Source organism: Homalodisca vitripennis, chromosome 2 (genome assembly GCF_021130785.1).
Source record: "Homalodisca vitripennis isolate AUS2020 chromosome 2, UT_GWSS_2.1, whole genome shotgun sequence".
In the NCBI taxonomy this organism is placed as follows: domain Eukaryota; kingdom Metazoa; phylum Arthropoda; class Insecta; order Hemiptera; family Cicadellidae; genus Homalodisca; species Homalodisca vitripennis.
In genome coordinates, this window is record NC_060208.1 from 73,544,476 (window position 1) to 73,571,719 (window position 27,244).

The following is a 27,244-nucleotide window of genomic DNA, read 5'->3' on the forward strand; positions in this document are numbered from 1 at the left end:
ATTTTTGTATTAAATTGAAAAAATAATGATTATTTAAATTTAAATCGTTAAATACTAATGTATTAACTGAATAATTCCAATTAGAATATTAAAATAATATTTCTTATTTCAGGAGTTTTAGAGTTTTCCCTTCCCTCACTGTTTAGGGCCATCAATAGTGCTTTTGATTTATTGACAGTTTTATTTATAAATTCATTATTTGAGTTTTTTCTGCAATAAGGATATATACTTTTTCTATTTGCTAATTACATTTATTCACCTTGGTGGCCTGTAAACGTTCAAGTTTTATTCAGAATTCAAATGAGCCTTCTACTTCCTCAGTTTATCACTTTCATCATCCGTTACTTTTTTAGAGGGTTAAGTTTAGTTTTCTCCTTTTTCAGAATAGTAGATGCACATCACCACTAAAAGGATCCCATTAAAAGCAAAACAACAATGTCAAATTTCTCTTTGCGTATGTTTTCAATTTTATGGTTCAAGGAAAACTCTTAGATCTTCCATTGTTGAAGATTCTTTGTGCAGATTTTATTGCAACATACTTATATATGCTTCTGTCAATACAACACATCTGTATTATGTGATCAGATAATACGTTAGTTGCCAGAGAACTGAGAGGGCTAAACCGCAAGCCAATTGAGCCAATTGTTATTGGCCAATTTGTGCAATTGCTGGAGACATAAACTCTGTTGGTGGTCAGTGACAAATCATTGCAATAACTAAAAGTAATGGAATAATGTGCGAACTTGTCTTGGTGAAAAACCAGTGCATGAGTCAAATTGAGCACAACATGAGACCTACCAATACAAATCGTTTTCAAGTCAAGCAGGTAGGCTAACTTCTTGTTTTCTTCGCTGGTGTTGAGTTGTCTGCGTTCATTCAGCCTCACACTTATTAAATGTGGATTCATAAACTCCGTTCTAGGATGAAAATAAAACAAGCATGCTAAATGTAAGAGTGTGAAACCGGAGTAATCTGGATCTATAAGTAAAATTATTCCACTTTATTAAATAATTTTAATTTTTAAGCTATGTAACAGATTATAATGATTTGTTTCTAAATTTCCAGTTTAATAATGTGACCTCAAACAAGTTTAATATAATTTCATTTTGTCATTTTCTGACTGAATGCCTTTCAATGGAAAGGTAGAAATATCTCGAGATTTTAATCATTAAACGGAATACATCTTTGTATAAGTCAGATATCACAATTGCTGATTAAATAATTGTCTAACTATTCTGCAACTCTTGAATAATTAATTAACTAACATTCAGACATCTGTATTATTTTTCTATAGTCTAAATAAAAGGAATAAATGTTTATCAAATACTCTTTGCACTATACATAAGCAAAATTAAATAAGCATTCATTTGAGTAAGATATTATCATAATTAAGTTTCCTTCTGATCATTGTTTTAAGGCCTCCAATCAATACAGACATTACTTCGTCATTTGTATATGTATATACAAAAGACACATACTGCATGTTTTTAATTTTTATTAGAAAAGTTTAACATTTAATTTTAATTTTAATCTTCAATAAATATTGTTATACATCAGAGTACAACATTAATATTTATTCAGTATCTGTTGTCATTGTATATACAAACATACAAAGAGAAGAAGACTTCTAAAATGGAGTCTAGATGTGCTCTACATGTTATTAATTTATAGAATAAGGAATTTGATTGTCTAAAATTATTGGATTTAATCATTTTCTATTAGAAATGGAGGAAGTGAACTTGAGCTATGATCTTATTCCAGCTAATTTGCTTTAGGAATACAATTAGTATTTAACCAGTAGGTTTAAGAATCATGTTTACAAAATTTAAAACAGAAACAGTGGCGCGGTTGCACCTAAACATATTCCTATGTATTGAATTTTCCAAAAGATTATGCAATGTAGACTACAATGATTAATGTTTTATACTTCAAAATCTCCTTTTGTGGTAGTTTTGTAATGTAATTTATTGTAATAACCGTATTTAATGTAATAGGGTTACTACATAACGAAAACACCACAAAATTGTTTTAAAACTTTTGCTTACATAAAAATAAACAAATCATATTTGTTGTATATATATATATATATATATATATATATATATATATATATATATATATATATATATATATGACTTGTTTGTTATCATATTTGTGTACACACACACATGACATAAAAATTATGTGTATATATAATATATTATATATAATACACACATAATTTTTATGTCAGTACTGGCATGATTGCCATTAAGTTGGGAGATTTCACCTGACAGATCCCAGAATCTCGTTGGTGCCGTACTCAACCAGACTGAGCTCCCCGGCATTGAAGATGAGACAGACATTGGGGTTGTCCAAGTAGAATCTCTCCAGCCTCCCCGTGTCAGGCCATGGCACCTCACTCAGCAGGTTACGCTGGAGATCTCCTACATCAACAAACCATTAACTTACAACAGTGTTCTTCAAAAACATTACTGTTTAAACATCAAATTCAATTAAAATCATGTTAAACAATGTATGATTATTGGTCTGACCTTGATGAGACTTGGCATGTAGTCTAACCCGTACATTAAAAAAAATATATTATTATGACAGTTTAGTTACTTTTATCCCATTAGATATGTAATAAAATTATGCAAAGTTCTCTTGGAAATTATCGTTGAAAAGTTATTAAAAATTAATTTGGGATTAGACTGGAATTGAAACAGTGATAAAAAAACCTCTTTGCTTCATATCTATTGAACAAATAAAAATATTCAAATACCCTTAACAGATTCAATATCTCAACGAGGTGTTTTTTAATACACTTCCAAATAACTCACCTCTCTACACAGTGGAGGATTTAAGAAGTTATGAGGAGCTGCGCCACAACCCCAAAATTTTGATATCAATTTTGCAATAATACAATCATGAGAATGAGTCATGTATGTAAAACAACCAGTACTAAGTGTATGTCTGTACTTATAATGTGTGGACATGTGGCACGTTCCTGTGAAATATACAGAATTGTTAATGAAAAACTAATAAAATCAGCTGGCCTTTAGTTAACATGTCCTTTTTTATGTTTGCATTTAAAACAGGAACATATTTGACACTCCATTATGATTCCACTACCAAAGAACACAGCTAAATCCCCTGTGAGACAACTAAAAATTAGGATATCATCAAATAAAATCTAAAATCATATGTATTGAAGAAAGAAAACTGACAACACAACAAATGTTTAGACCATCCTGTTCTTTATTCTTTGGAACAACTAGAGATTGCAAAGTAACTCAACACTTTTTAATGGGATTGGTCACTGAACAGCAATTGCAATAAAAGGTATAAAGAAAAGCAGGATGTTACACTCCAAACTCAAAATAACTATAACAAATTCAATTTTTTTTAAAGTAACAAAACAACGTATATAGTTAATACCGCTAGTGAATTATGATTTCCAATATTAATTAAATTTTGCAAGGCCTTTCAGAATCGAGGATTCCATCGTCAGACAACTTCACAAATGAAAATGAAGTGTGTAAGTTTGGTTATTTAAACACATATGTGACAGAAACAGCTACATACAAATTATTATTTTTTTACAACATATATATATATATATATATACAATTTCAGTACTTAGAAAAGAACAATAACCAAAAAAATACAAAACTGGAAAAAAATTTACAAGTATTTGCAGAATGAAATATTAATGTAAACACAGTAATGTACCCACAAATGCAAGTGAGAAAAATGAAAATAGGTTATTAGAGAACTCTAAAGTAATGCACAGTAAAAGGTCAGCCATTACAGATAAATTGTTGGAAAATCCAAAAATTATCTAAAACTTTGAATAATAAACAACAAAAGGATATTACTCAATTTATTTAGTCTTTAAATGACTTAATACTGAACTGAACAAAACCAAATTCTCACCCAACAACAGAGTGTCAGGAGTCCGTGCCACTAGGTACCTATCCTGGCCCATGATCCGGACGTCATCTATCTCATGTCCAAACTGAGACTTGAGTATGACTCCTCGAGCATCACCTTGCAGAGGTTTAACTAGCACCTGGCTCGGCCCCACGTATGTCATCTCAAACTTATCTTTCCATACTGTCCGCCTACACAAGCACACCAATTACAAGGCAACTGCAGATAGTTGTGAGCTAAAAAGCCATGTCAACCTATTATATACAAAATATTGATATAATAATGTATTAAATGATTTAAAGAACTTGAAAGGATAACAAGATTTCAGATATTTGCCATCATTATATGTTAGAAAAAGGTATAACACAATGTTTCGAGGATTGGAATCTATCCTCTTCGTTAGGATGTACAGTGACAACACCTGGACTGGACTCCATGCAGCTTTCGGATATTTTTGAACCCTTTCCTTTCCCTTCTTTTCTTCTTTCTGTTCTTTACTTTATTTTTATATGAATCAATAACCCCCCTCCTGATGAAGAGGATAGATTCTAATCTTCAAAACGTTGTATTATACCTTTTGGAACATATAACAATGGCAAATGTCCGAAATCCTATTATACTTTCAAACCTTCCATCAATAACAAACTTTAAACAATGAATGAACTTGGTACACAAAAGTCCCTACCATTTTTTCACAATATCAACTTTTAACTTTCATTGCAGTGAGCGATTTCAAAACAACATTAAAGAATTCATGTCTGTAAAATCTTGAAAATTCATATTCATACAAATATAACAAAAACTAGATAGCTTAAATTTTATAACAGATATCTTAAATGTTGTGTGTGATATACAAAATTTTGAATGGGTCAAACTCTGCACTTTAATCATAATAACTTATTTTTCAATGATAATATATTCTCTAGATTGTTTTTTCCGCAAGTCAAGTGAACATGAGGATTGTAAAGTATTTTACAATTTATAAAAAATTAACAGTCGTCAATCATCTATTGTGATATCAATGAGCTATTTTATTTTATAGTGATTGTAGAATAAAGTAAAGATGTCTAACTTACCATGCAAAGTTAGGGCTAAGAAGCCCTCTGTAACACTTAACCTGGGAACCAATGGCTTCTGATGGTTACCACTTTTAGAGTTAAATATGTCAAAATTATGACACTCATTATCACCTTTACATTACCATGTAATAATCAATGTAGCAGTAATCTTGTAATGTAACAAAAAAACACACTTAATTTTGCTAAAATAAAGAATAAATGTTTAATGTATTATACTCACTTAAGGACTGACTCAAATAGCTCGACTGAGCCACAAAGAGCTCCACAAGCAACACGTGAACCATCACGCTTCCATGCAAGTGCAGTGACTGTGTAGAGATCTGGAATTTCCTTCGGGGGTTCCTCTTGCCAACTAGCCTTCCGCGGACTCCATGAGAACACCCGTACCCTTGTACACAATAACAGAATATTTGCTTGATTAGATTTCGTCTGATAGGCCAAAAAGACATCTAATGCATGTGCCTTTTATAAATCTTTTCACTCCAGACATTAAAAGAATCTTAGTAAGAGATACCAATGGTTTTTCCAGAGATATTAGTTCAGAAGCTATTTTCAACCATTCACAAAGATTATCCAAAACATCATAACCTTGTTATTTATTTAGCCAATCTTTATAATATTTGTGTTTGTATTTGTATATACTAAAAAATAACTTAAACAACAAGAATATAGATAATAAAGAAAATAAAATCTTAACTCGATATTTCTCTAATTTTGGGCCATGAAAGTAACACCCAAAACAATGTACACAACAAAACCACAAAAACAAGTTATTTTTAACATGTTTAAGAATTTATCAAATTATCTCCAAAACGATTAAATTCGTATTTAATTTGTAATCATTAAACAGAGTAACAGCAATACATTACAAGATATTTAACGTAAGACTAATGCTGGATGAGTTAGCCTCAGACGGCTATATACAGGGTCCTCCAAGAGAATTTTGTCTGGATCGAGGATAGAGCGATACCACACTCTTGGCCAATTGTTTTAAAAGATGAAGTATCAAATGGATTGCGCCATGCAGTGTTAAGGAAAAACTATTCAGAGCCCGAGGAGATGTGTGGCAAGAAGCTCAAATCTCTACCAACCCGCTACAACTGACAACAAAAAACGTTTCCCTCACCCTGTTGGTTCACCCACTAAAGATATTAATACAATCTTTAAACTCAAGACTCAGCACTCAAAACTCAAAATTGTTATTGCAACTTCAAGAACTAATGAACGCAAAAATAAGTCTCCCAAACTGCCAACTACAACTAGAAGAGCTAGCAAGTGAGAAGGATATGTTCCGTAAAAAGTATGATGTGCTTGTAGACAAAGTCCATGACATGGAAAGCAAATTAGTGAAAGGAAAACAGATGAGACACGAATTGGAAAGAATATTCGAGGAACAGGACCAAGACGGAGAGGAAGCTACTGCCAAAGACAAAGCTAAAAAAATTAAGAACCTACTAAATGAAATAGAGCAGCTAAAGAAAATAAAAAAACAATCTAAATACTGACACACTCACTAAGGACCTCACAACCACTGGAACACAGATCACGGAGGATAACCTAATAATGTTAAATAGTAATAAAACCAGTAAACTCGTTCTGAAGGAACTAGCAGAAATGAGAGTTAGACAAGAACTAATGGATGGCTCTATTAAAAATCTTCATGATCAACTCAGGTATTTTAACAAACCAGAGTATGTCCCCTGTAACTTGAACACAACCACAATATCGACTCCAAACAAAACCCGGCTAATGACCAGAAAAAAACTAGCCCCAACACCCGGACAGAATCAAGAAAAACTATTTTAGCATATCCCTACAAGCCCAAAAATTTAGGGATGATTGCAACACTATAAACCAGCCACACTTAAGAACGCAGCAGGAAGAACCTGAAGCTCAGTGCGAACAAGTCCCACAACAGAGCACCAATGCTGAACGCGCAGACACCAACCATAGAACTAATAAATTCAAAGTTACTCTGTCTCCTCCAATAATTGCAACCAAACTTAACCCTGGAGATAGCTATTTAGACTTCTACGAAAAATTCATCAAACGGATTAAAGAAGTTCAAAAATCATCAGGGAACACTTTCCCACTGACAAAGATAACATGCGCTTCAGGAGGAAGTAAAAACAACAAATATTTTTTAGGGGAGAACAGGAAAATACAAGTAAAAATAAAAAATTAAATGTCAAACTTACTCTTGCCCACCAAAACATAAACTGGCTGCCAAAAAAGACCCATAAGTTAGCACACTTCTTTAATGAATCACAACCAGATCTCATCATAGTAACAGAACATGGTCTCACACAGGAAGAGTTGGAAAACACAAGCATAGAAGGCTACTCTCTGGTGGGAGGTTTCACAAGGAAAACACATAAAAAAGGAGGAGTAGCAGGATTTGCCAAACAAGGCATGGAAAGACATATAAAACTCTTAAAACTAAGCGATGAAAAATCTGAGCTAATCTGTGAAACCGCTCCTTCGAAGTAAAACTCAAAAAAGACACCGTGCTCGTACTGGGTGTCTACAGGCCGCCCAGCTCAAACCTAGAACAGGCAATGGACATCATGTCAGACCAACTAAAGGACACTCTGTGTACAAGAAAACAAATAGTGATAATGGGAGATATTAACGTAAACAACTTGGACGAAGCTGACAGCAAAAACATAAAACTTGAAGAACTACTGACTTCCTTCAACCTAACCAGATTGACTCTCCCTCCCACTAGAATCACACCCCAGACACAAAGATCAATAGACTGGATATGTACGAACATGAAAAACCAACACATAGAAACTTCAGTGGTTTTATCAGGACTATCAGACCACACAGCACAAATAGCCAGATTGAAATTAAAAGGAGAAAGACCTGTGCCCTTAAATGAAAAAAGAAGAATTTTTAACACCAACTCAATGAATCAATTTAAAATCAAACTTCAAAAACAAAACTGGAAAAGTGTGTACTTGGCAGAGAATGCAAACACGTCTTATGAACAATTTCATAGAACTGTGCAAATAACCCTGAATGAAACTTGCCCTGTTAGACAAACCAGGAAAAAGCTTAACAAACAAAACCCATGCTGGGATGACGAATGTACTAGACTACGAAATCTATATACACAGGCACTGGAAAAAGAACTCTGCTCAGATCAACCAGAAGCTAAAGCTGAAACACGAGCTAGAAAGAAGGACTACGACCTAAAGCTAAAAAACCTAAGGAAAGAGAAAACATCTTACTTCATAAGCAGAGCTGACAAGTCAAAAGCACTCTGGCTAGTCATAAACAAAGAGAGAAGATCAAAACATGAAACTGACCACCAATAGCAGCTTGTGACAAACAATGGAACTATGGAAGATCCTACAAAAATAGCAAATCACTTCAATAACTTTTTCGTTACTATTGCTGAAAAAACTCTTCAAGACAACGGCATTAACCCAGACACAAGCGACCAGGAAATATCCTTCTCAACTGCAAATAATAAGTTTCACTTTGAACAAGCTACACAAGAAGAGATAGAAAAGGCAATAGATACGTTGAAACCAAAAACATCGTCAGGCTTTGATGAAAAATCAGCTAAACTTGTAAAATTCTGTAAAAAAGAACTGAGTATGCCATTGGAAATATAATTAACAAATCACTAAGCCAAGGAATTTTTTCATCTCTGCTCAAGCTTTCTAAAGTATACCCAAAACATAAAAAGGGCCCAACAACAGACACAAGTAGTTTCAGACCAATTTCTCTCATACCAACGTTTTCAAAGGTTTTTGAAAAAATTGTCCTCAACAGACTCCTATCCCACCTAGAGCAACATCACCTTCTTACTTCCCAACAGCACGGCTTCCGAAAAGGAAAGTCAACCACAATGGCACTGATCCAACTTACAGAACACGTAATTGACCAACTTGAAGACGGATGCCTAGTCACCAGCTTCTTTCTTGACTTTAGTAAGGCGTTTGACTGCCTTAGTCACAGCCGCCTACTTAAGGAACTACACGGTCTGGGCATTGACGGAATGAAGGCGCAATGGTTCCACAGCTACACCTCAATGACAGACAACAAATCGTCGAGCTAAGCTTTACTAATAATAACATACAGAACAAAATATTCTCAGAGACAGCCAAAATAGCAAGAGGCGTTCCTCAGGGATCGGTACTTGATCCTGTACTCTTCCTCCTGCTGACACACGATCTACTACTCGGTGACCATTGCCAGATTATCATGTATGCTGATGTCATCACATTGGCAAATAAGTCAGCAGAGGCACTGCTCCTTCAAGCGAACACAACCATAAACAAAGCCAAGGAATATTGCGGAAACAATCAATTGGCCCTTAACAAAACTAAAACAGTCCAATTAAATTTTAGAACAAAAAAACAGAATATAAATATCCCTACTGACAGAATTGACACACTAACTGAGACTAAATACCTTGGCATAACAATGGACTCAAAACTCTCCTGGAAGCAGCACACCAACCAGCTCTGCAAGAAGCTCTGCTCTGGCACTTATGTTATAAGAAGAGTACTACAAGCAAGCAACTTCGTGAAAGCAAAACCGCATACTACACACTGTTTGAATCGCACCTCAGGTACGGTATAGCAGTATGGGGAGGATCATCTAACAATAACCTTCAAAGAGTCCTCAATCACCAGAAAAGAGTGGTGAGATGTCTTGCAAACCTCGGATTCTAAGACAGCTGTAGGGAAGCATTCCTTACAGTAATATCCCTCAACATCCGAGAAGTAGTCACACATGCCGTCCTCAGTCAGAAGACTAGACATCAAGACCTGCATGAACACAACACAAGGAACGCTGCCAACTTTGCCCTCCCGATACACCACCTCACCCTGTCGGAAAAAACACCAACCTACAAAGGGGCCCTCTTCTACAACCACCTACCAGACCACCTAAAGAAGGAACCTATCAAGACCTTCAGGACAGCTCTCACAAAATGGCTGTTGAATCGCCCATACTACAAAGAAAGGGAGTTCCTGGAGGATCAAACCATCTAGCAACATGGACTCTCAAATTACGCTTGCACTTGTTTTGTATTTTGTCGATGTACTATTCTCCAAGAATATGTAATAAAGAATATTGATTGATTGATTGATTGAAACTTAAATGAATTTTTTTTAGTTTTATTTTGTCTGATTCCTGGAGTTGTTTTAACACCCTTTGCAACCTTTTTTTGGCAAACCATGAAGTCTTACTTTGATAAATATAAAAATACTGTCACCTTATTCGATATAAATGGATGAGATTCTTCACCGCACTCTTCAATAATTGGACTCGTTACTACCTAATTTCATAAGTTTTTATTCCAGTTAATTTCCTTTTGCCAGCTAATAGATACTCACCTTATTTTATTTACATCTATCTTAATATTTTCAAATACTAGTGATACCCTTTTTAAATTGTTATCTAAAACTACTACAAAAAGCACATCCTTGCTTACTTTTGTAAGATTACCTTTGTCAACTAATTTAATAAAATTTTCTTGCTAGCATTTAATAAAAGACATGATTGACCAAAATCAGCAAAGAAGTTTTTATGCCTTATAAACAACAAATCCAACAATGTAACATAAAATATTCTGTTTATAATAAGTAAAAAGTATTCTATCAGGTCATCTATACATGAAAGTAAATAAAAAAAAAAGAGAAAGAGAGGCCGATTTTCTTTTAAGTCTTATTCTGCCTGTCCTCATGGGCCACTAGCCTGTGCGAGGATCTTATCAAACAGAATAAGGGATAGTCGATACAGTATAATGTCAATGGTACTGATAAAAAGTGCCACGGTCAAATACAAGATTTGAATCTGCACTAAACAACTCAGCCATCACACTCCCAAATTGTTTCATAACAGCTCTCAGCCCCAAGACAGTACGGCGTGGCTAGAGGTGGAGTGGCGAGTCCCAGGATAGACATTTCAACTGCCGCAAGGTGGTGTTCCTCAGCCTGTACCAAGATAACGGTAGATGTGACAAAAAAATTTTTTTTAAATCAAACAAAGTCTTTTATGCACAACTTTCCAATCAAGTTATTTGGAATAAGATTTTTCCTTACCATAACATAAAAAATAGACACTCTATATTTTTTAACTCACAATTGATTCATGAGAAAAAAGATGGTATAAAATTATTCCATAATATTTGTACTTTTCACTTAATACTATAAGCTTCTCTATTTAATCCTCTAAAACATAATATACATTTTTAATTGATATTCATATGTTTTGAGAGTGAACTGATAGGTTGAGTGAGACGTAGAGGTCGAGTGAGACTAGGACTTATTGCTACCCAACGGCTTCACGGACCAGCTTGTTGTTTTTGTTCCTTAGAAAACACAATTCGTTCTTATTTCATATAACAAGTTCAATTATGTATTATATGTTTAATTAGATCTCATCAATATGCAGTAAGCATTGTGCAATAATTCCTCTTACACATTTGTATCAAATTTTAATTCAATTTCATATGTTATGAATACTTTGCTTCAATTTAATTTTTTTTATTTAAATATATTGTTTCCCACATTTTTAACTTTATTTTGAATTAGTTTAATTTTTGTAACAGACTGAGATTCACAGAAAGCTCATTTTTAATTATAAGGCATTGTTTGAGAGAAGTAAATATTTATGGGCAATATTGTTTATAAAGTCACTTTAAATTTAACTCCAAGAGATTTGACCACGATAGAATATTTTCAGGTAGTAAATAACATTAACAGAAAACAAAGAATTAAATAAATGAATAATTTAGATTTAAATTATATATAAACTCACAAATTCTGCATTTACAAGAATTTAAGTTGTAAATTTGTATGTGTGTAGGAAGGGTGATTTGAAAACATTAGAGGTTTTGATTGTATTATAATCAACCTAACATTTGTTTATTAATTGTAAAATGAATTATTTTCAAATTGATTTTTAGCACTTATATATCACAGCTTCAATGTAAACAAGAGTTTTACCAAATGATTGAAACAAAATGCTTAGCTTCCAAGCTCTGGGATTGATTGGCATGTAGTTAAATATATATTGTTATCTGACATACCTAGCTTATGGGTATGTTTGGTTTAAGTCTAATATTTTATTAGGATTTTAAAATCTCTTACTGCAGAGTTTGCGATATTTTCTTAAATGAATTTTTAAAAATTTTTATTGAATAATGTTGGAGGTAGAAATGAGAAAAAACAAACCACCCTAATTTCCATAAGCTCTAACACTGAATTGTCACCAGCTGACCTATCATAACTGCCGATGGCAACAGCCTGGCCGCTTGGACTGCAACAGGCGATGGTGAATTCTCTTTCAGTACCATAGTCGAACTGCCGAACGACACGACCACTGCTGTCGTACACGGTGACACGACGATCACACCCAGCTGCAACGACGTGACCAGCTGCCCAGGCCAGCCCGTATGGAGGAACAGGATGTGTAACTACCCGACCCTGTATGCAGACAAAACAGGAATTTTAAAAAAGGTTTGTGAAATGTATGAGATAAGTTCAATTAGCATCATTAATAGATTTTGGTTGGAAGCACCTCATTGTTTTGGTTTTTCTTGTTACCTCTGGCTGATTTCAGTACTGTTTGCAATCTTCTGTTACTGTCTCTAAGATATTAAGAATAATCTTTCATTCTAGCTTAGTTCTTTTATACATAGGTAAATGCTTAGCTTAAGGAAAAGTATTGGGTGCTACCTTAATCTCTTTAATGATGTAGACTGATATATCTCTGAGTCATTTGTAATTCTGAAAAGTGTACTTTTGTGCACTGTTTAGAAGAAGTCATTGGCATATCCTGTGATGGTCATAGATATATACATTTCTAATTTAATTAGCAAATTTATAATTATTTTTAAACAAACAACCTTCTAAATTCTATGGAATTCGGCTCTACTTTTAAAGCCCCAGACAAATTAGTAAGAGATGCCTCACAAGCCTTTGAAGAAAAGGTAATCGCTCAGGCCACTTTATGTGACGAGAGTAGAGCTTCTGATTGTGTTGACATCAATGATCTTACCATGAAATTATCATACTATGGATTGGGCAGTGTAGGGGAGATCGAGGCAATACCGTACACTTAAGAAAAGAGGGTACCTATCTTTTGTATTTTTCAATATTTCTATCTGAAATTTGTATACAATGATTATTAAAAGGTTATTTACAAAATAGATTTTTTTTTAAATTTTTACAAGTAGAACATAGTTAAGATAAAAATTACTAGAAAATTGCATTGTACCAAGGTTTGGGGCAATTCCGTACTTGTGCTGGGGTAATAACGTACACTATAACAGCTATGAACAAAACTGTAATACAACACAATTAAAATGTATTTAGTGTTACGTATTAATTACAATCTTCAAACAAATTACAAATTAGCTAAGTTAGCCCACATTTTGTCGTCAAAATATAAGAAAACAATAAATCTAAGAAGACAGCAACCAGCTTCAAGTAGGCAATTCCTTTTCTGATATGGCCCCAGAATCTCCAAAGCTGAGAAGGTCTACGTCATCCATTTCATTATCACCGCACAGAATTATTTCCTTGCATTTATCTTCGTCCTCTGATGAGCTGAACGAAATGTTTCTGCGACATAACTTTTTCTTTGCCTTTGTCACCTCATGTTTTGGTTTGAACAATTTATAGTCAGACTTTCTGTACTTGCTCTTATCTTTTGGTTTCAGAACTTTTTTAGAGGTTTTTTAAGGTTGTTGTTTTCCTTACGCTTATTCCTTTCTTCTTTTTCGAGAGCTGCTAACTCAAGAATTATTTCATAAGGGGTGAGAGTGAGATTTGATGAATGCTGCTTTCTTGAGTTCGGTTTTTTAGAAGTCTTTTTGGGACATGGAAGAGGAGAAATAACAGAAAAAGGTACAAGTGATGCATTGTCTGACTTCGGAGGATGAAGATCATCACTTGGGTTGGTTTCATCAACATCCATGACCTGTCTTGACGTTGATGGTTTAGGACCATGATTTAAAGCTTCGTGTTGTACCTGCCCGACTGTTGGTACAGCAATTTCGTGGATGATCTTTTGTGGCTCTTCATCGACAACTGATACGAGTGCAGATTCATTAGGATTCAATACTGTAAAATCCTCTTCTGAAAATGTTTCTGTATCTAAAGGAAATATTCCAGTCTTGTCAAATCCCGAAACTCCCTTTTCAATGTTTGCAACTCTGATATATGCCTTGTTGAACAGGGATGCAATATAGTAAGGAGTTATCTTGGTAAATGCATTTACTTTCATAAATGAATCACACTCTTGAGCAAAGGCTGCCTTCAGGGAACTGTAAAAGGTTACATCCAGAGGCTGCAGTCGGTGTGTTGTATGTGGAGGTATTGTAACTACTACAATATTGTTATCCTTGCACTTGTTGTAGGCAGCTAAGGTGGTGTGGGTGGTGTGGTTGTCCATGATTAGCAAAACAGGACTCTCCTTTGTTGGTTTTGCGTAGGCAATAAAATGGTCCAACCATACAAAAAACAAATCTTCATTAATCCAGCCATTTTTGCTGCATTCGTAAATTGCATTTATAGGGCCATCTTTTTTCAAAAGTGGGCTCATTCTCAACCTAGGGAAAATGAACATTGGAGGGATGTAAGTACCTGCAGCACTAAAAAAGCACAACAAATGGTTATATTTTTCCCCCAATCCCAACTAGTAGTAGCACCAACCTGTTTTACCCATTTGGGACCCAGAATATTCCCAGGTTTCTGAACAGTTGATATGCCCGTTTCGTCAAAGTTATAGATGTTTGCAGAAGAAAAGGCATGTTTATCCATAACAGACTTCAAGTTTGAATAAAACAACTTTACCTCTTCAAGATTTAAAGCTGATATTCTGTCCAAGCTGGTAGCCTCCGGTTTTCTAACACTAACAGTTGGATTTCTTTTGAGAAACCCTTGCAACCAGTCCCACCCAGCCATTTTACATGAGATATTAAAGTTGTGTTTTATTTTGTTCACTTCTGCATATTCAAACACTAGTCTACGAGTACGCTCAGTTGGAGTCAGCTCATAGAATAATTTAGCTAAAGTTAATACCTCCTGTGCTATATCGTTTTCTTGTTCTTTGGTGAACGTGGGTTTTCGTCCTAACTGTGCCTCAATTGAATTATTTGTTTGTAGTCGATCACGGAGTGTCATCACGGGAATGTTGTAAAATCGAGCAGTCTCTCGAAGTTTCTTGCCATCTTCTTTCACAGCCTTGATAGCAGCTTTCATCATCTCATTAGTCCAGCTTGCTTTCTGCGTCAGCCGTGGACAGTTTCTCACCATCTGTTGAAAAAGTATTTTTTATAGACATTTAAATATTAAAGAATTTAGAATCAGATATTAAGATAAATGCTTTAAGAACAATTTTTATCATAACATTCATTATGGGTAATCCCGTACACTTGTTGGGGCAATACCGTACACTTTGTATGGCATTGCCCTGATCTGTCTTGCGTAGCATTAAAATTCATAACCTAAAAAATACACAGACTAGGAAGGTCGTAGTTATACTAATTTATGATCTTATATGTAAAGATTATAATACCAATATTGTAAAGACTATAACTGGAGCAGAGTTTTACTTACCTCTGATGAAGCAAGAATTCAAAATAAGAAGATAACTGAAGAAACTATAAAAACTTTGTTTTGTTAAACAACGCGGTGCAGCTTGCCGGCGGTTTCCTTCCAGATGTGTTTCGTATTGTTGCTGCGAGGTAGCAGCACTAGTTCCAGCGCTGTAGTCACCTTTTAGACGTCACAAACCTTGTGTACGGTATTACCTCAATGTACGGTATTGCCTCGATCTCCCCTACCTCACTCATTTCTAAAATCCTATTCAAGCAATAGAAAACAAAAGGTTTATAATAATGGTAACTGGCCTCAGGAAATACTGTAAATGTCACATATGGGTTCCGTCAGGGATCCATATTAAGTCCTTTGTTATTCTTGGTCAGTATTAATGACTTGCCATCATCAGTCTCTGCCACAACAATCTTGTATGCATATGACAACATTTTTAAATATGGGCAATAGCATTGAGCAACTGAATATTCTAACACAAAATACTTTATTAGAAGCTTCAAGCTGGTTTAAAAACAATGGTTCCCATCTGAATGTATCTAAAACTCAAAATATCCTGTTAAGTTTATGAAAATCTGTAACTCTCAAAGCAATCTATTTAATCATGCTAAATTCTTGGGAATCTTTCTTGACAGAGATTTAAATTGGGATGCCCATATTAATTATCTTTCAACTAAGTTGTCTAGAGTAATTTATCTTCTCAGAGGGCTTAAATTCTGTGTTAATACAAATTATGTGAGAACGGCTTATTTTGCATATTTTCAATCCATTATATGGTATGGACTTGTAGTGCAATGTAGAGCAATGCATTCTTATTCTTCAATAAAGTCTATAACAATAATAAATTATTAACTCACAACCACTTGAACATTGTAAACCTCTTTTTACTACTTGTAAAATTCAGACCATAATAAACCTGTATCTCCTTGATCTTATGATCCTTGAAATATATCTTTCAAAATCATCAATTAGTAAAACCTAGCAGTATAAAACACTCCCATAATACCAAGAATAAAAATGCTGCATCTATTAATTTTAACAGATTCAACAAAACTCTTGAAAGCCATTCTGTTATACTGAGGGTATACAAACAATTGTTACCCTTAGTTCTAAAGTACAGGGTGGAGCGCGGAAATTTGCTGTTTTGGAAAGGAAATAAAAAAAATTGTGAACATTAGAAAAAATTATTTCTTATTTTCATTACATTGAACAGTAAGGGAATTTTTAAAGTACATAGTTTTAAATAATGTATCTGGCAAATGTCGACCATGCTGCATACGTTTTCTGAAGTTTTCATTAACTGTAAAAAGCATGTCGACTGGTATTCTGCCAATTTCAGCCTCAATATTGTTCCTTAGGTCTTCCAAGGTGATGGGACGGTTGATATACACCTTCGACTTCAGGTAACCCCAAAGGAAAAAATCGCATGGGGCTATATCTGGTGAGCGTGCCGGCCAGTTCACATCACCCTTCAAAGAGATAAGCCGTCCAGGAAACATTTGCCTCAAACAATTCATGGTAACCCTCGCTGTGTGTGCAGTGGCACCTTCCTGTTGGAACCATGTATCCTCTAATTGCATTGCCTCAAGAGCCGGCTGAAAAAATCCTGTATCATAGTCAAGTACCGTTCGGAGTTCACAGTTATGGCACGACGGTTATCCTGAAAAAAGTAAGGGCCAATGATGCCTACTCGTGATATGGCTCACCACACAGTGACGCGTTCCGAATGCAGAGGTCTCTGGTGGACTTCTCTGGGGTTTGTTACACTCCAGTAGCGCATGTTTTGCTTGTTTACACACCTACTGAGGTGAAAATGTGCCTCATCAGAAAAGAACACAATTGCGTCACGTGGTATAGTTGCAAGCATGTCTTCACAAGAAGTACGCCGTGTCAAATAGTCCCGTGCTGACAATTGGTGGACCACGCACATTTTATACGGGTGAAATCTCAGTTCATCATGAAGAATCCGGTGGAGAGAACGTCTTGAAATGCCAAGAGCAAGTGATTTCTTCCGAGCAGAGCGTTTTGAAGATTGCAGTACTGCTGCTCTAACTCTATAGAAGTTTTCCGGTGTTGTAATCATTCTCTGAGGTCCCCTTCGTACACATGACACATTCCCTGCTGTTCTGAATGAAGTTACCGAATTTACAATTGATTGCCGACCAGGAACACGTCCGCGTGGGGGAAAAGCGAATCGTAAAGGAAAAGCACGCTGCACTGCAATGATTGTGTGGGCATTTGAAAAATACGCTTCAACACAAAACGACCTCTCCTCTCGTGTCCACTGCATGATGGCAACTAGAACGCGGAGGAATACAAATCTCCCGTCAGCCACTATAAGCCACGCTCACTCTCCCCTCTCTTCGACCAACAGTGCCGCCACAGCCTTTAGTGCAAAAAAGCAAATTTCCGCGCTCCACCCTGTACAATAAAACAATATTTTTGAATAAATATTACTTATGGCTGTTGACCCATTTTATGCACTCGACGAATTAATTTTAAACATTTGATTTTAAATTCCCCAATGATACTGGCTATTTGAGTATTGTAGTTTATGTTTGCGTAACATATGATATAGATAATATAAGATTTATAACTGACGGCTATATTTACAATGAAAGCTGGAATGAGACTTTGGCAATGATCTTTGTTTTATGGCAATAAAAAATGTTGATTGATTGATAGAGCTCATACTCTGCTAGTTTCCTTGTGAAACAGCATGAGTGATTGATGATGTAGACACCACTGCGAGAATGACAAGATTTTTAAAAGCTTCACTATAGCTGTTATGAGGTTGAAGCCCAACCATGACCCACACAGCGTGCTTTTATGCAATAAGGACTCTTGAGATTGTGAATTGAAGAGCTTTCCCAGAGGACTATCCCATAAAAAATATGAGATTCAAATAGGGTATAAGGTGTGCCTGTGACTTGCATTCTTTTCAATACAAAAAAGCAAAAATAACTTCAGAACACAGCTTGTCAATATGAAGCATCCACGAGAGATCTTCATGCAATTTATCACACATATGATTTGTTGCTTCAATACTTTGTAGATCTGAAGGCTCAGTAATTTCACCATTTATCCTTCCTAATACTCAAAGTTTTGTCTTGGAGGAGTTAAAAACAATATCATCTTTATCACAATATCACAAAAGTGCACATCTCTCATATTCCAGGGATTTGATATTTTGACATATTAAACAGTGGTCCAAAGAGTCAAATACTTTGCTGAGTTCAAGAAAGACACTTCTATAAGTTTTTTCTTCTTCAACGTTGTCAATTATTTGTTCAAGTAGATCAATGAATACACTTTTAGTTCCTTAGGAGGTTTTCCAGATAAGATCATGTGTTGTTTTGCTGAAGAAGAGCATAGGTAAGACATTGCTGAAAAAAGTATTAAAATGTCCACTTATTTTTATCAATGTCACTAACAAATTTATCCTGCAACTTCCATTTGCTATGTAATTAACTGGGACTACATCAGAGGACAATCTCTCACTGTTGTTGATGTTTAAGATGGATTTTAATTAATTTTAAAATCTAGCAAGGAAACTTTCATTTACCTTGTGCTTTAGAGTCTTTGGCTTCATATTGTAATAATATTGATGGACATTTAATTTACCTTCTTCTCTTCCAGTTGACAGGAAGTCCTCTTGAGCCTTAATGTGGTGCAATCGATTTTGGGCTGAGTAAATTTTTTTATGTTATAGTTTTAGGAGTATAGTTACAATCCTTCAAGATACCCCACAAATCAGGCCCATCAAAAAACGACTAAAAATAAGAACTTCAAATTTTTCAGTAGGTATATGAAATATGACTGGAGTGATTGCCTTTTTTCTAATTTAGAAAACCATGAGTTATTTTTTCCAACATCTATAAAATTGTGTAGAAAAAATATTAATTTGAAGTATTTTAGAATTTAAAATATATAAATCCTTCTGTAAGAATAATATCTAAAATTTAGCACTTTTTGAATTGTAGAAAACATATTCATATAGAATCTGTGTAGATATTTAAAGACACCTAGCGCATTCAGTTTGCTTCCTGCCACACTGCTCGTGGAGGCACGAGCAAGAGTGTACTCGCTCTTCCCCCACCACAGGTAATCTCTTGCCGAGCCTTACCCCTCGTGCTCCTCCATCAGTCCTTTTTTCTTTCACTCTGCACATGATGTGTCCGTTTTCTGTTGTATCATAACTAAACACATAGTTTAACAACAATGCTAATCCTACTGAATCTTTGCTTATATTAGGTTGAGCACAGTTATTTAATTAAATGCTGAATGCAGATATACAAGTATACATTGTGTAAATTAAATTCTGATACGCCTGGATATATTCCAAATGGATTGAGATATCGATTTACAACCTTAACAATACTTATTAAAATACTTTTATGGATTTTTTAATGGTAAAAAAAAGTTTCCTCCCTTTTCAAAGGGGGATACAAGGAGGGAGGTAACATTACATTTTCAAATTGCAATCCCTAAATCTTGTGACCTCATTTTAATGGTCTATTAAATAAAAACACAATGACATGAATAAAACATCTCTACGACGTTCCTAGCAAAAGATATATTGCTGACAAATAACCTCTTACATTTTAGACTTTCACTTCTTACTTTGTCCTTTCAGTTGAATTTGAGCAGTTGGTCGCTTAAGTTGTCTACAAAATATTTGAATCAAGTTTACTTTATCGTCGTTTCTAAACCAAATAATTTAAATAAACCAGAATATCAGTTGGTAACGACATTTATTCAATACCACTTTGAAACACAACACAACATTACAAAAGATTGTAAACGCAAGAACTGCCAACGTACACTAGCTGTGCAACAATGCTCAGCTGCTTATACAAGCTGTCTCGATTCTGCCAAAGTACGTCAGCTGTCCAACAATGCTCAGCTGTTTATGTTACATATTACAACACTAAGTTTGGGATGTTATCTTAATAATAACATAAATAACTCCTGACATTGTAATGGGACCTAGAAAATGTTCTTAAGACACCTCTTACCAAAACTATGCACAAAATATTAGCTACTACATAAAGGGATGAGCTGTGCACCTCTTACCTGCTTCAATGTAGTAAGTGCTCAAATAATTGACCTTCAGCAGTTTGGCAGTGTGCAAGCCATATGTAAATAGCAGAGACCATTAGACATTGACTCCTGAGAAATTAGTTGAGCGTTTTCTAGAATTTGTTCGTGTAAGTTCTGGATATCACTTGGCTTTGTTTGGTAGGCTAAGTTTTTCATGTTTGATTAATGCCATTGTTTTACATTTTTTACTTGTCATTTAATTGAAGTAATTCATTTTAACTAATTGATAGCATTGTTTCAACAATATTGTTTTTTACACATTAATATACTGTACATCAAACTATAAAAAAGTATAAATTTCAAATGTAATAGTTTATTTGTATTTGTAGTTATAAGTATATCTAGATTTGGCGTTTTCTGCAATATTGACCTTGTTAATACTTACTTGTAAAAAATCTTATAAGAATAAATTAATTCATTGAATGTCCAATGCAACTGTGAAAATCTTTACCACATTAAAAGTATGCATTCCCTGAGCTTTTTTCTTGAAACATACTCCCCCAAGATTGAAGTGCAAGAAGGCTTTTCACGTATAACACATTGTCCTCATTACAGTGCCTTCGAGTTGAAGTAGTAGAAGTTTTTCATATAATGGAATTTCCAAGACACAAAGCTTTTCATGATCAAAGATTGGTTAATAGAACACTTAATTCATGTTGTTTTGGGTTTGTGCATACAAAATCAAAGGAAGTTGTAGAGGTACTAGAGAGGCAGTGGTATGCTTAAAATTTCCAGAGATGAAAACAGCTTACATAACAGTGTTCTCTCTTGACTGTTGACATTGAAATCCCCTAAATGCAGATTCTGTTGTAATTGGTGAGTATTAATTCAAGTACACAAGCTAAATAACACAGAGAGTTGTCAAAAGGCACATTTAAGGAGCAGTAAACACCAATACACAGACATTTTCTCATAACTAGGGTCAATTTAATTGCACATATTTCATATTGGTAAAACTAAATTGGGGTTATTTAGATCTAAGATGTGGTACAATTTATAAATTTTACTACCCAGTCTGTAAATACTGTGATGAAATACTATTGTTTTCTGCATTCCAACACGCTTTCACAAGGCTTTAAACATTGTGACAAAGACCTCTGGCTCAGGAACAGTTAAAACTATACAATTAAAGAGTTTAAGATTGCAATCAAAATTTTTCTTTAAAACAAAACCATGACATGTATTTTAACCATTTTCAGTTTTTATATCAAAATCATAGTAATTTCATACCATGACCATAGTGTAATCTTCTGACACTTGTTCTTTTCTTGATGAAAATTAATAAATATATCTGACTTCTGTTTATGTGGATTCTACTTGATTTATTATTTTCCACTGAGTCATTGCCTTCATATATCATCATCATCACAACTGAAACTTCCACCAACTAATCAGAGAATAAATCAGAATTGTTATTAAAATTTATCATAGAAGACTAGAGCCCGTCTCACCTGCTGCTCCGCCCCTGAGTTGTCCTCAGCAACAAAGTAGCGAACAATAGTTCCATCAACGTGTCCAGACAGGAACCCTGTGCCTCTGATACTAAAACAGTTCCATTATTGTTTTGGACAATGTCTCTGGACAAAGTGAGTCTACAACACAAGTTTAGTTTAATTAAATCATTATTTATAATTTGTTTGCAATATACAACAAAATTATATTTGAGTTACAATAATGTTACTGATTCTTCCTACTGCATCTTTATCTGGTATGATTCCAGATTGGTTTAAATACAATTTTGTGTATAGAAATTTTTTTATACAATTATGCAGATTAGAATTAAGATATAGACTACAAGGCAATTCAAACACTTTATTGCAATGGACATGAGCAAAGTATAGAACTCTTGATGCTTCATGTCCGTATTTTATCTAATCTAATGCCATATATCCCAGATTGAAGTTTCAACATTACTTTGTTAAGATAACCATGTAGGCTACTAAGAAATACAATTTTGTTTAACAATTATTTCTCTAATAATAGAAAGAACTGCCATCAGGATGTAATATGCTTAAGTCATGCTGGTAGTACTGAGAGTGGGTTTATTAGAAATAGGGAAATTTCAGTAATAAGCGCAACTAAATCCCACATTGGTACAACTGTTGGTTCAGCAATGGCAGCAATTGTAAACAAGAGAGATTGTTTTAATGGTTTCATTATTTATTTTGATGCGCCCAACACAGAAGACTCCTACAGTATAAAGGATATCCATAAACACTAGGAATATACAGAATGTGCATAAATTACTCTATCAAACTTCATAATTTAATTTTTTCATCTCTAAATTGGATAGCGATATTATATTCAAACTTTGAAACATATATAGTCATATTGTTTTTAAAAAAGTTTTGAAAAGATATCGTCTCAGGTTTCAAAATTGCGGCCATACACAATTTTCAAACTGTAATAACTCAAAAATATAATATTTACAAAAAATGTATATGAACAGTGAAATATAGGGTACTTTTAGATGAATGTTTTAATAACAAATTTACATCTACATCAAATAATAATGGAGTATTATTTTCTGAGTGCTACTCCTCACTCAAAGTACTATTAATGTTGTTTAGCACTTGAAATTAATCTCAAATTGTTATCATTTTAACACTTAGTGGAATTTGTATGAATTCAATATGTGTTGTTATGCCAAATTGATCTTTAAATATAATTATTGTAACCAAATACAACACTAAACATAAAATCAATGCTTATTATTACCATTTTTCTTACTTTATATGAGTTTAATTAAATAAAAGAAAATAAGTTAAACTTTTATTATTTATATTTTCAGCTGATTACTGCATTCAACAGCTGAAATTACTCACTCATTGTTGTCAATGTTATTTTTATTATTATTTCAACATCTTGCACCAATCTATTAAAGTGCTGCCTGAAGAGTGTGTTCTGTCTGAAGGGCAATAGTTATTTTTGTCATAAGTAAGTGCCTCCTGCTGGTATATCTTTGCGCTTTGAACAAAAGTACTTCCAGAAGATCCTTCCATCAGGAAATTGGCTCTATCGTTAAAGTTTTCCCGAACATTTTAATATATAACATATGTACAGCAAATAATTAGCATTGAAAAATAAAAAACCCTGTCAGTCAGGTTTCTACTGTTCATGTATGAGCTAAGAGTTTATAAGCGTTACTTTTATGTAGGAAGCTACTGTACTATTTAGCAGCTATATTCTGATAATACTTTATTCATGTTGTAAGCTATACAAATATAGCTTATATTTAGAGACCCATCTCAAGTGTTATTTAACAAGTTTTGTTTATGGCCAAATTTCAATGAATTGCTAAATAATGTAATTTGGACTAGCATATCAAAGAACAATTTTGTGAGCTTACCCATATCGAAAGTTGCTACAATAACATACAATCCGGAGCCCTGGTAAAGATTTAAGTTTTACAGAAGTAGTGTAAAAAAGCTGATAGAAGATGGGTTGGCCTCAACACATTGATAAATAAGAATTTTAGAGGCTAAATATACTAATAAAATTTACAATCAGTCAGAGAAGAAAGAGATAGAAATGTAAAAAAAGAAGAATGAAGATTGAAACAAATGTGAAACTACTGGATACTGGATGGCGCAGAAGACTGTTAGATCTTGAAATTAAGCACAGAATTGGGTTTCGCCTAAACAAAAAATTTCTTTGTATACAATTTTTTCTAGGATCAGTTACACTATCCGTTTTGAATTATTCCTATAATAATATGTAACATATTGCTCTTTTAGTTTAATTTGTTCAACCAGTTATTAATTTTAAACAAGTGCACGCTTGGCCAAGATGCCTGAACTAGGCCTGTGGTCACATTATGGGCAAGTGAACACTTCCAGGTACAGTTGCAACGGAATCTTCAGAAAATGAGGATATTTTTTCTTGAAACGGATTTTAACATTTTTATTGTTATATTCTGAGCCATTTAGGGGGAAGTGCGTAGATGAATATGTTACGGAGTAGAAGATAGGGAATATCCTCAAATTTTCTAGGACAAGATCCTTATTAATATGAGGAATCTGCTGCTATGCAACTTTGAAGTTATATCCCTTATTGTCCTTTTTCATTGGATTGCAGCTATGAGTAATAATTAAGTATTGATCATGAGAACTGATAAACAAGAACAAAACATAAATAAATAAACTTACGCCAGTAATCACGTTACTGTGTCACTGCTCTCTGGAGGTAAGAGCAAGCTTGCCTTTAGACAAATTTTTTTTTTGTATTGAAAGAGGCGGTGCAAGCTTATCCAAACATGTCCTTGCATGCGGTTATCGATGTAACGGCACAGGCACATCACCATTTGTCTATACCCACATCTATGAATTTTGTTTCAGGAAAGTTTGGTGGCTTGAGCTTAGTTATCTTTACTGTTGTCTTGAAACTAAGAAACCTGACCAGCTATGATAGCTTCAGTTACATCAGAAATGTCTCAGACTATGTTCTTCCCTCTTACCATTTTATCTGCTTTGAAACAAAATCCACATGGATTAAGAAATTGTGTTCTATTGTAAAACTATACTATGCTGACAAGGTTTAAAAATAAGCAGTTTTTATAACGTATTTTATCAAATAACTGGAGGATAAAATGGCAGAGAAACCATTGAGGGCCTAATGTATTTGAATTTAAATTATTGTTATTTATCACCAATTTAAAGCAGCAAAATAAAGAGAAAGTGTTTACTTAGTAGATAGTGCCACAACATAAGAGTTTGTGGCATAGAGCGTCTGGGACTTGTTGGCCTTGACGTGGGCAGCCCGCACCTTGCCGTCCATCTGTCCGTAGACCACTGGTCCCTCTGTCAGCCACACCAAGCAAGTGACAGGGTACTGCTGTATGAACTTGTTACATATCACCTTCTTGTCACCCCTGAAAATATAATGACTGATTTTGTTGAAACAAGTACCGTTGGAATTTTAATAAAATCGCTCAAATGGAAAACTTTCCCTATTGATTTACTGTATATGGAATCCATGCTTCAACCATCTCATTTTTTTCACCAATAGTCCCAATAAACGATCTAAAATAAAGAGTAGATTTGACAGTTTTGCTTAAGAAAATAAACCTCCAATATAGAGGTAAGAGATAAAAACCATAAAATACTTTGAAACAAACATCAAGTAGTCCAATGAACAGTTGAAAAAGTGTTTTATTGCATTTAAACGAATTGACAATATTAAAATGGAGGCAGAGGATGTTTTATTTACATCCTGTATGATATCACACGTAACCATAAATAAAAACTTAGTCGGCCGATGAGAATAATCACTTACCAATCCTCACCCAATTTGTAAATAAAGATGATGTTATCTGACTGGCCGACAGCTAGTTTGGTTGAGTCAGGAGAAAACGCCAATCCTTTGACAACGTAACTTTTTCTTCCATTCTTTAACACAACATTCAAAGTACTAATTAAAATTTAAAAATATTAAAATAATGTACTTTTCATCATTGTAATACAATCACTGTATGGTGTTTGTGAACATAATTATATAATATAATTTTCTCATACTTAATAAGCACTCAGTTTTTACAAATTGTTCAGACTCTAAATTAAGTGATAAGATGGACAAATGTAGTCTATCAGTTCGTCTTAGCCAGGACAGTTTTAGTAGTAGAGTTTAATCTCCTACACTGGCTGGTATGGTACTTGAAGAATACAGCATATTTAGTTGAACATTAAACTTAGTTCATAATGCATGTATATAAGTAGATACAGTTCCTAGTAGTCTCTTGAGAAAGCTGTTCTTCTGATAATGCACTTTCATAGTTATTAAATATTTTAACTAACTAACTAACTTCATTAAGTTTTCCAAACTCTTCATTCTCATGTTAACTAACCTCCACTTATCCTTACAAAGAATGATAAAATTAATTAAATTTCCCACCTTCTCTAAAGCTACTTATAGACATATTTTGTTACCTACCCACTAGAAATACTATTACTCCCATCTGATTAGCCTATTTTGAGTGATTACACTTTTTTTAACTCCCTGTAGTAATTTTTTAGTGTTATTTTCTTTCAGACGACCACATGGAGATGCTACAAGACATGCATACTTTGACAGTGTGCAATATAAATTACAAGACTGGCAATAGAGTACAATTGAATGAATACCTTGGAATCTGATGGTTTTGTAGGAAACTTGTCCCGCTTCTCTCCTTTTTCATCAAACAGCACGATCACTCGATCAGCATTGCAAACAGCAAGTTTTAAATTGTTGGGCGACCAAGCTATGGCCATTATCCGGGCTGGTCCCTCCTACAAAGTGTACACCTTCAAAATATGGAAGTTTGGACATGTTACTATTTGTTTTCAATATCAGTAACAAACTTCTTTTGTTCTCAGTGCAAAACAAAGGTAAATTTTAACACGTTATAACAGTGCACACTTTAAAAAAGTTCGAAAAATTATTGTAATGCCACTATGTAGCATCTACCTTCTGATTTACCTTCTTGGTTGATGAACCTTAGAAAGGCTCAGGCAAGATAAAAAATTCAGTGAACATAATGTTAAAAAAACAACTCTGCATCGTTTTGATATCAGAGACACCCTGAATACA

At 34.1% G+C, this 27,244-nt stretch overlaps 1 protein-coding gene across 2 annotated transcripts in view; it reads right to left on the minus strand.

The window, feature by feature from the left end:
* Window positions 1-27,244, minus strand: part of LOC124354171 (intraflagellar transport protein 172 homolog) — a 94,539-nt gene that overhangs the window by 57,398 nt on the left and 9,897 nt on the right. For both annotated transcript variants that reach the window (XM_046804433.1, XM_046804434.1), the window contains exons 2-10: window positions 26,800-26,943; window positions 25,955-26,067; window positions 25,365-25,550; window positions 22,132-22,222; window positions 12,240-12,445; window positions 5,215-5,382; window positions 3,919-4,106; window positions 2,270-2,426; window positions 799-917 (exon numbers count right to left, since the gene is read on the minus strand). In XM_046804433.1, the coding sequence (XP_046660389.1) occupies window positions 799-917; window positions 2,270-2,426; window positions 3,919-4,106; window positions 5,215-5,382; window positions 12,240-12,445; window positions 22,132-22,222; window positions 25,365-25,550; window positions 25,955-26,067; window positions 26,800-26,943 (1,372 nt within the window). The remainder of the gene's footprint in view (window positions 1-798; window positions 918-2,269; window positions 2,427-3,918; window positions 4,107-5,214; window positions 5,383-12,239; window positions 12,446-22,131; window positions 22,223-25,364; window positions 25,551-25,954; window positions 26,068-26,799; window positions 26,944-27,244) is intronic.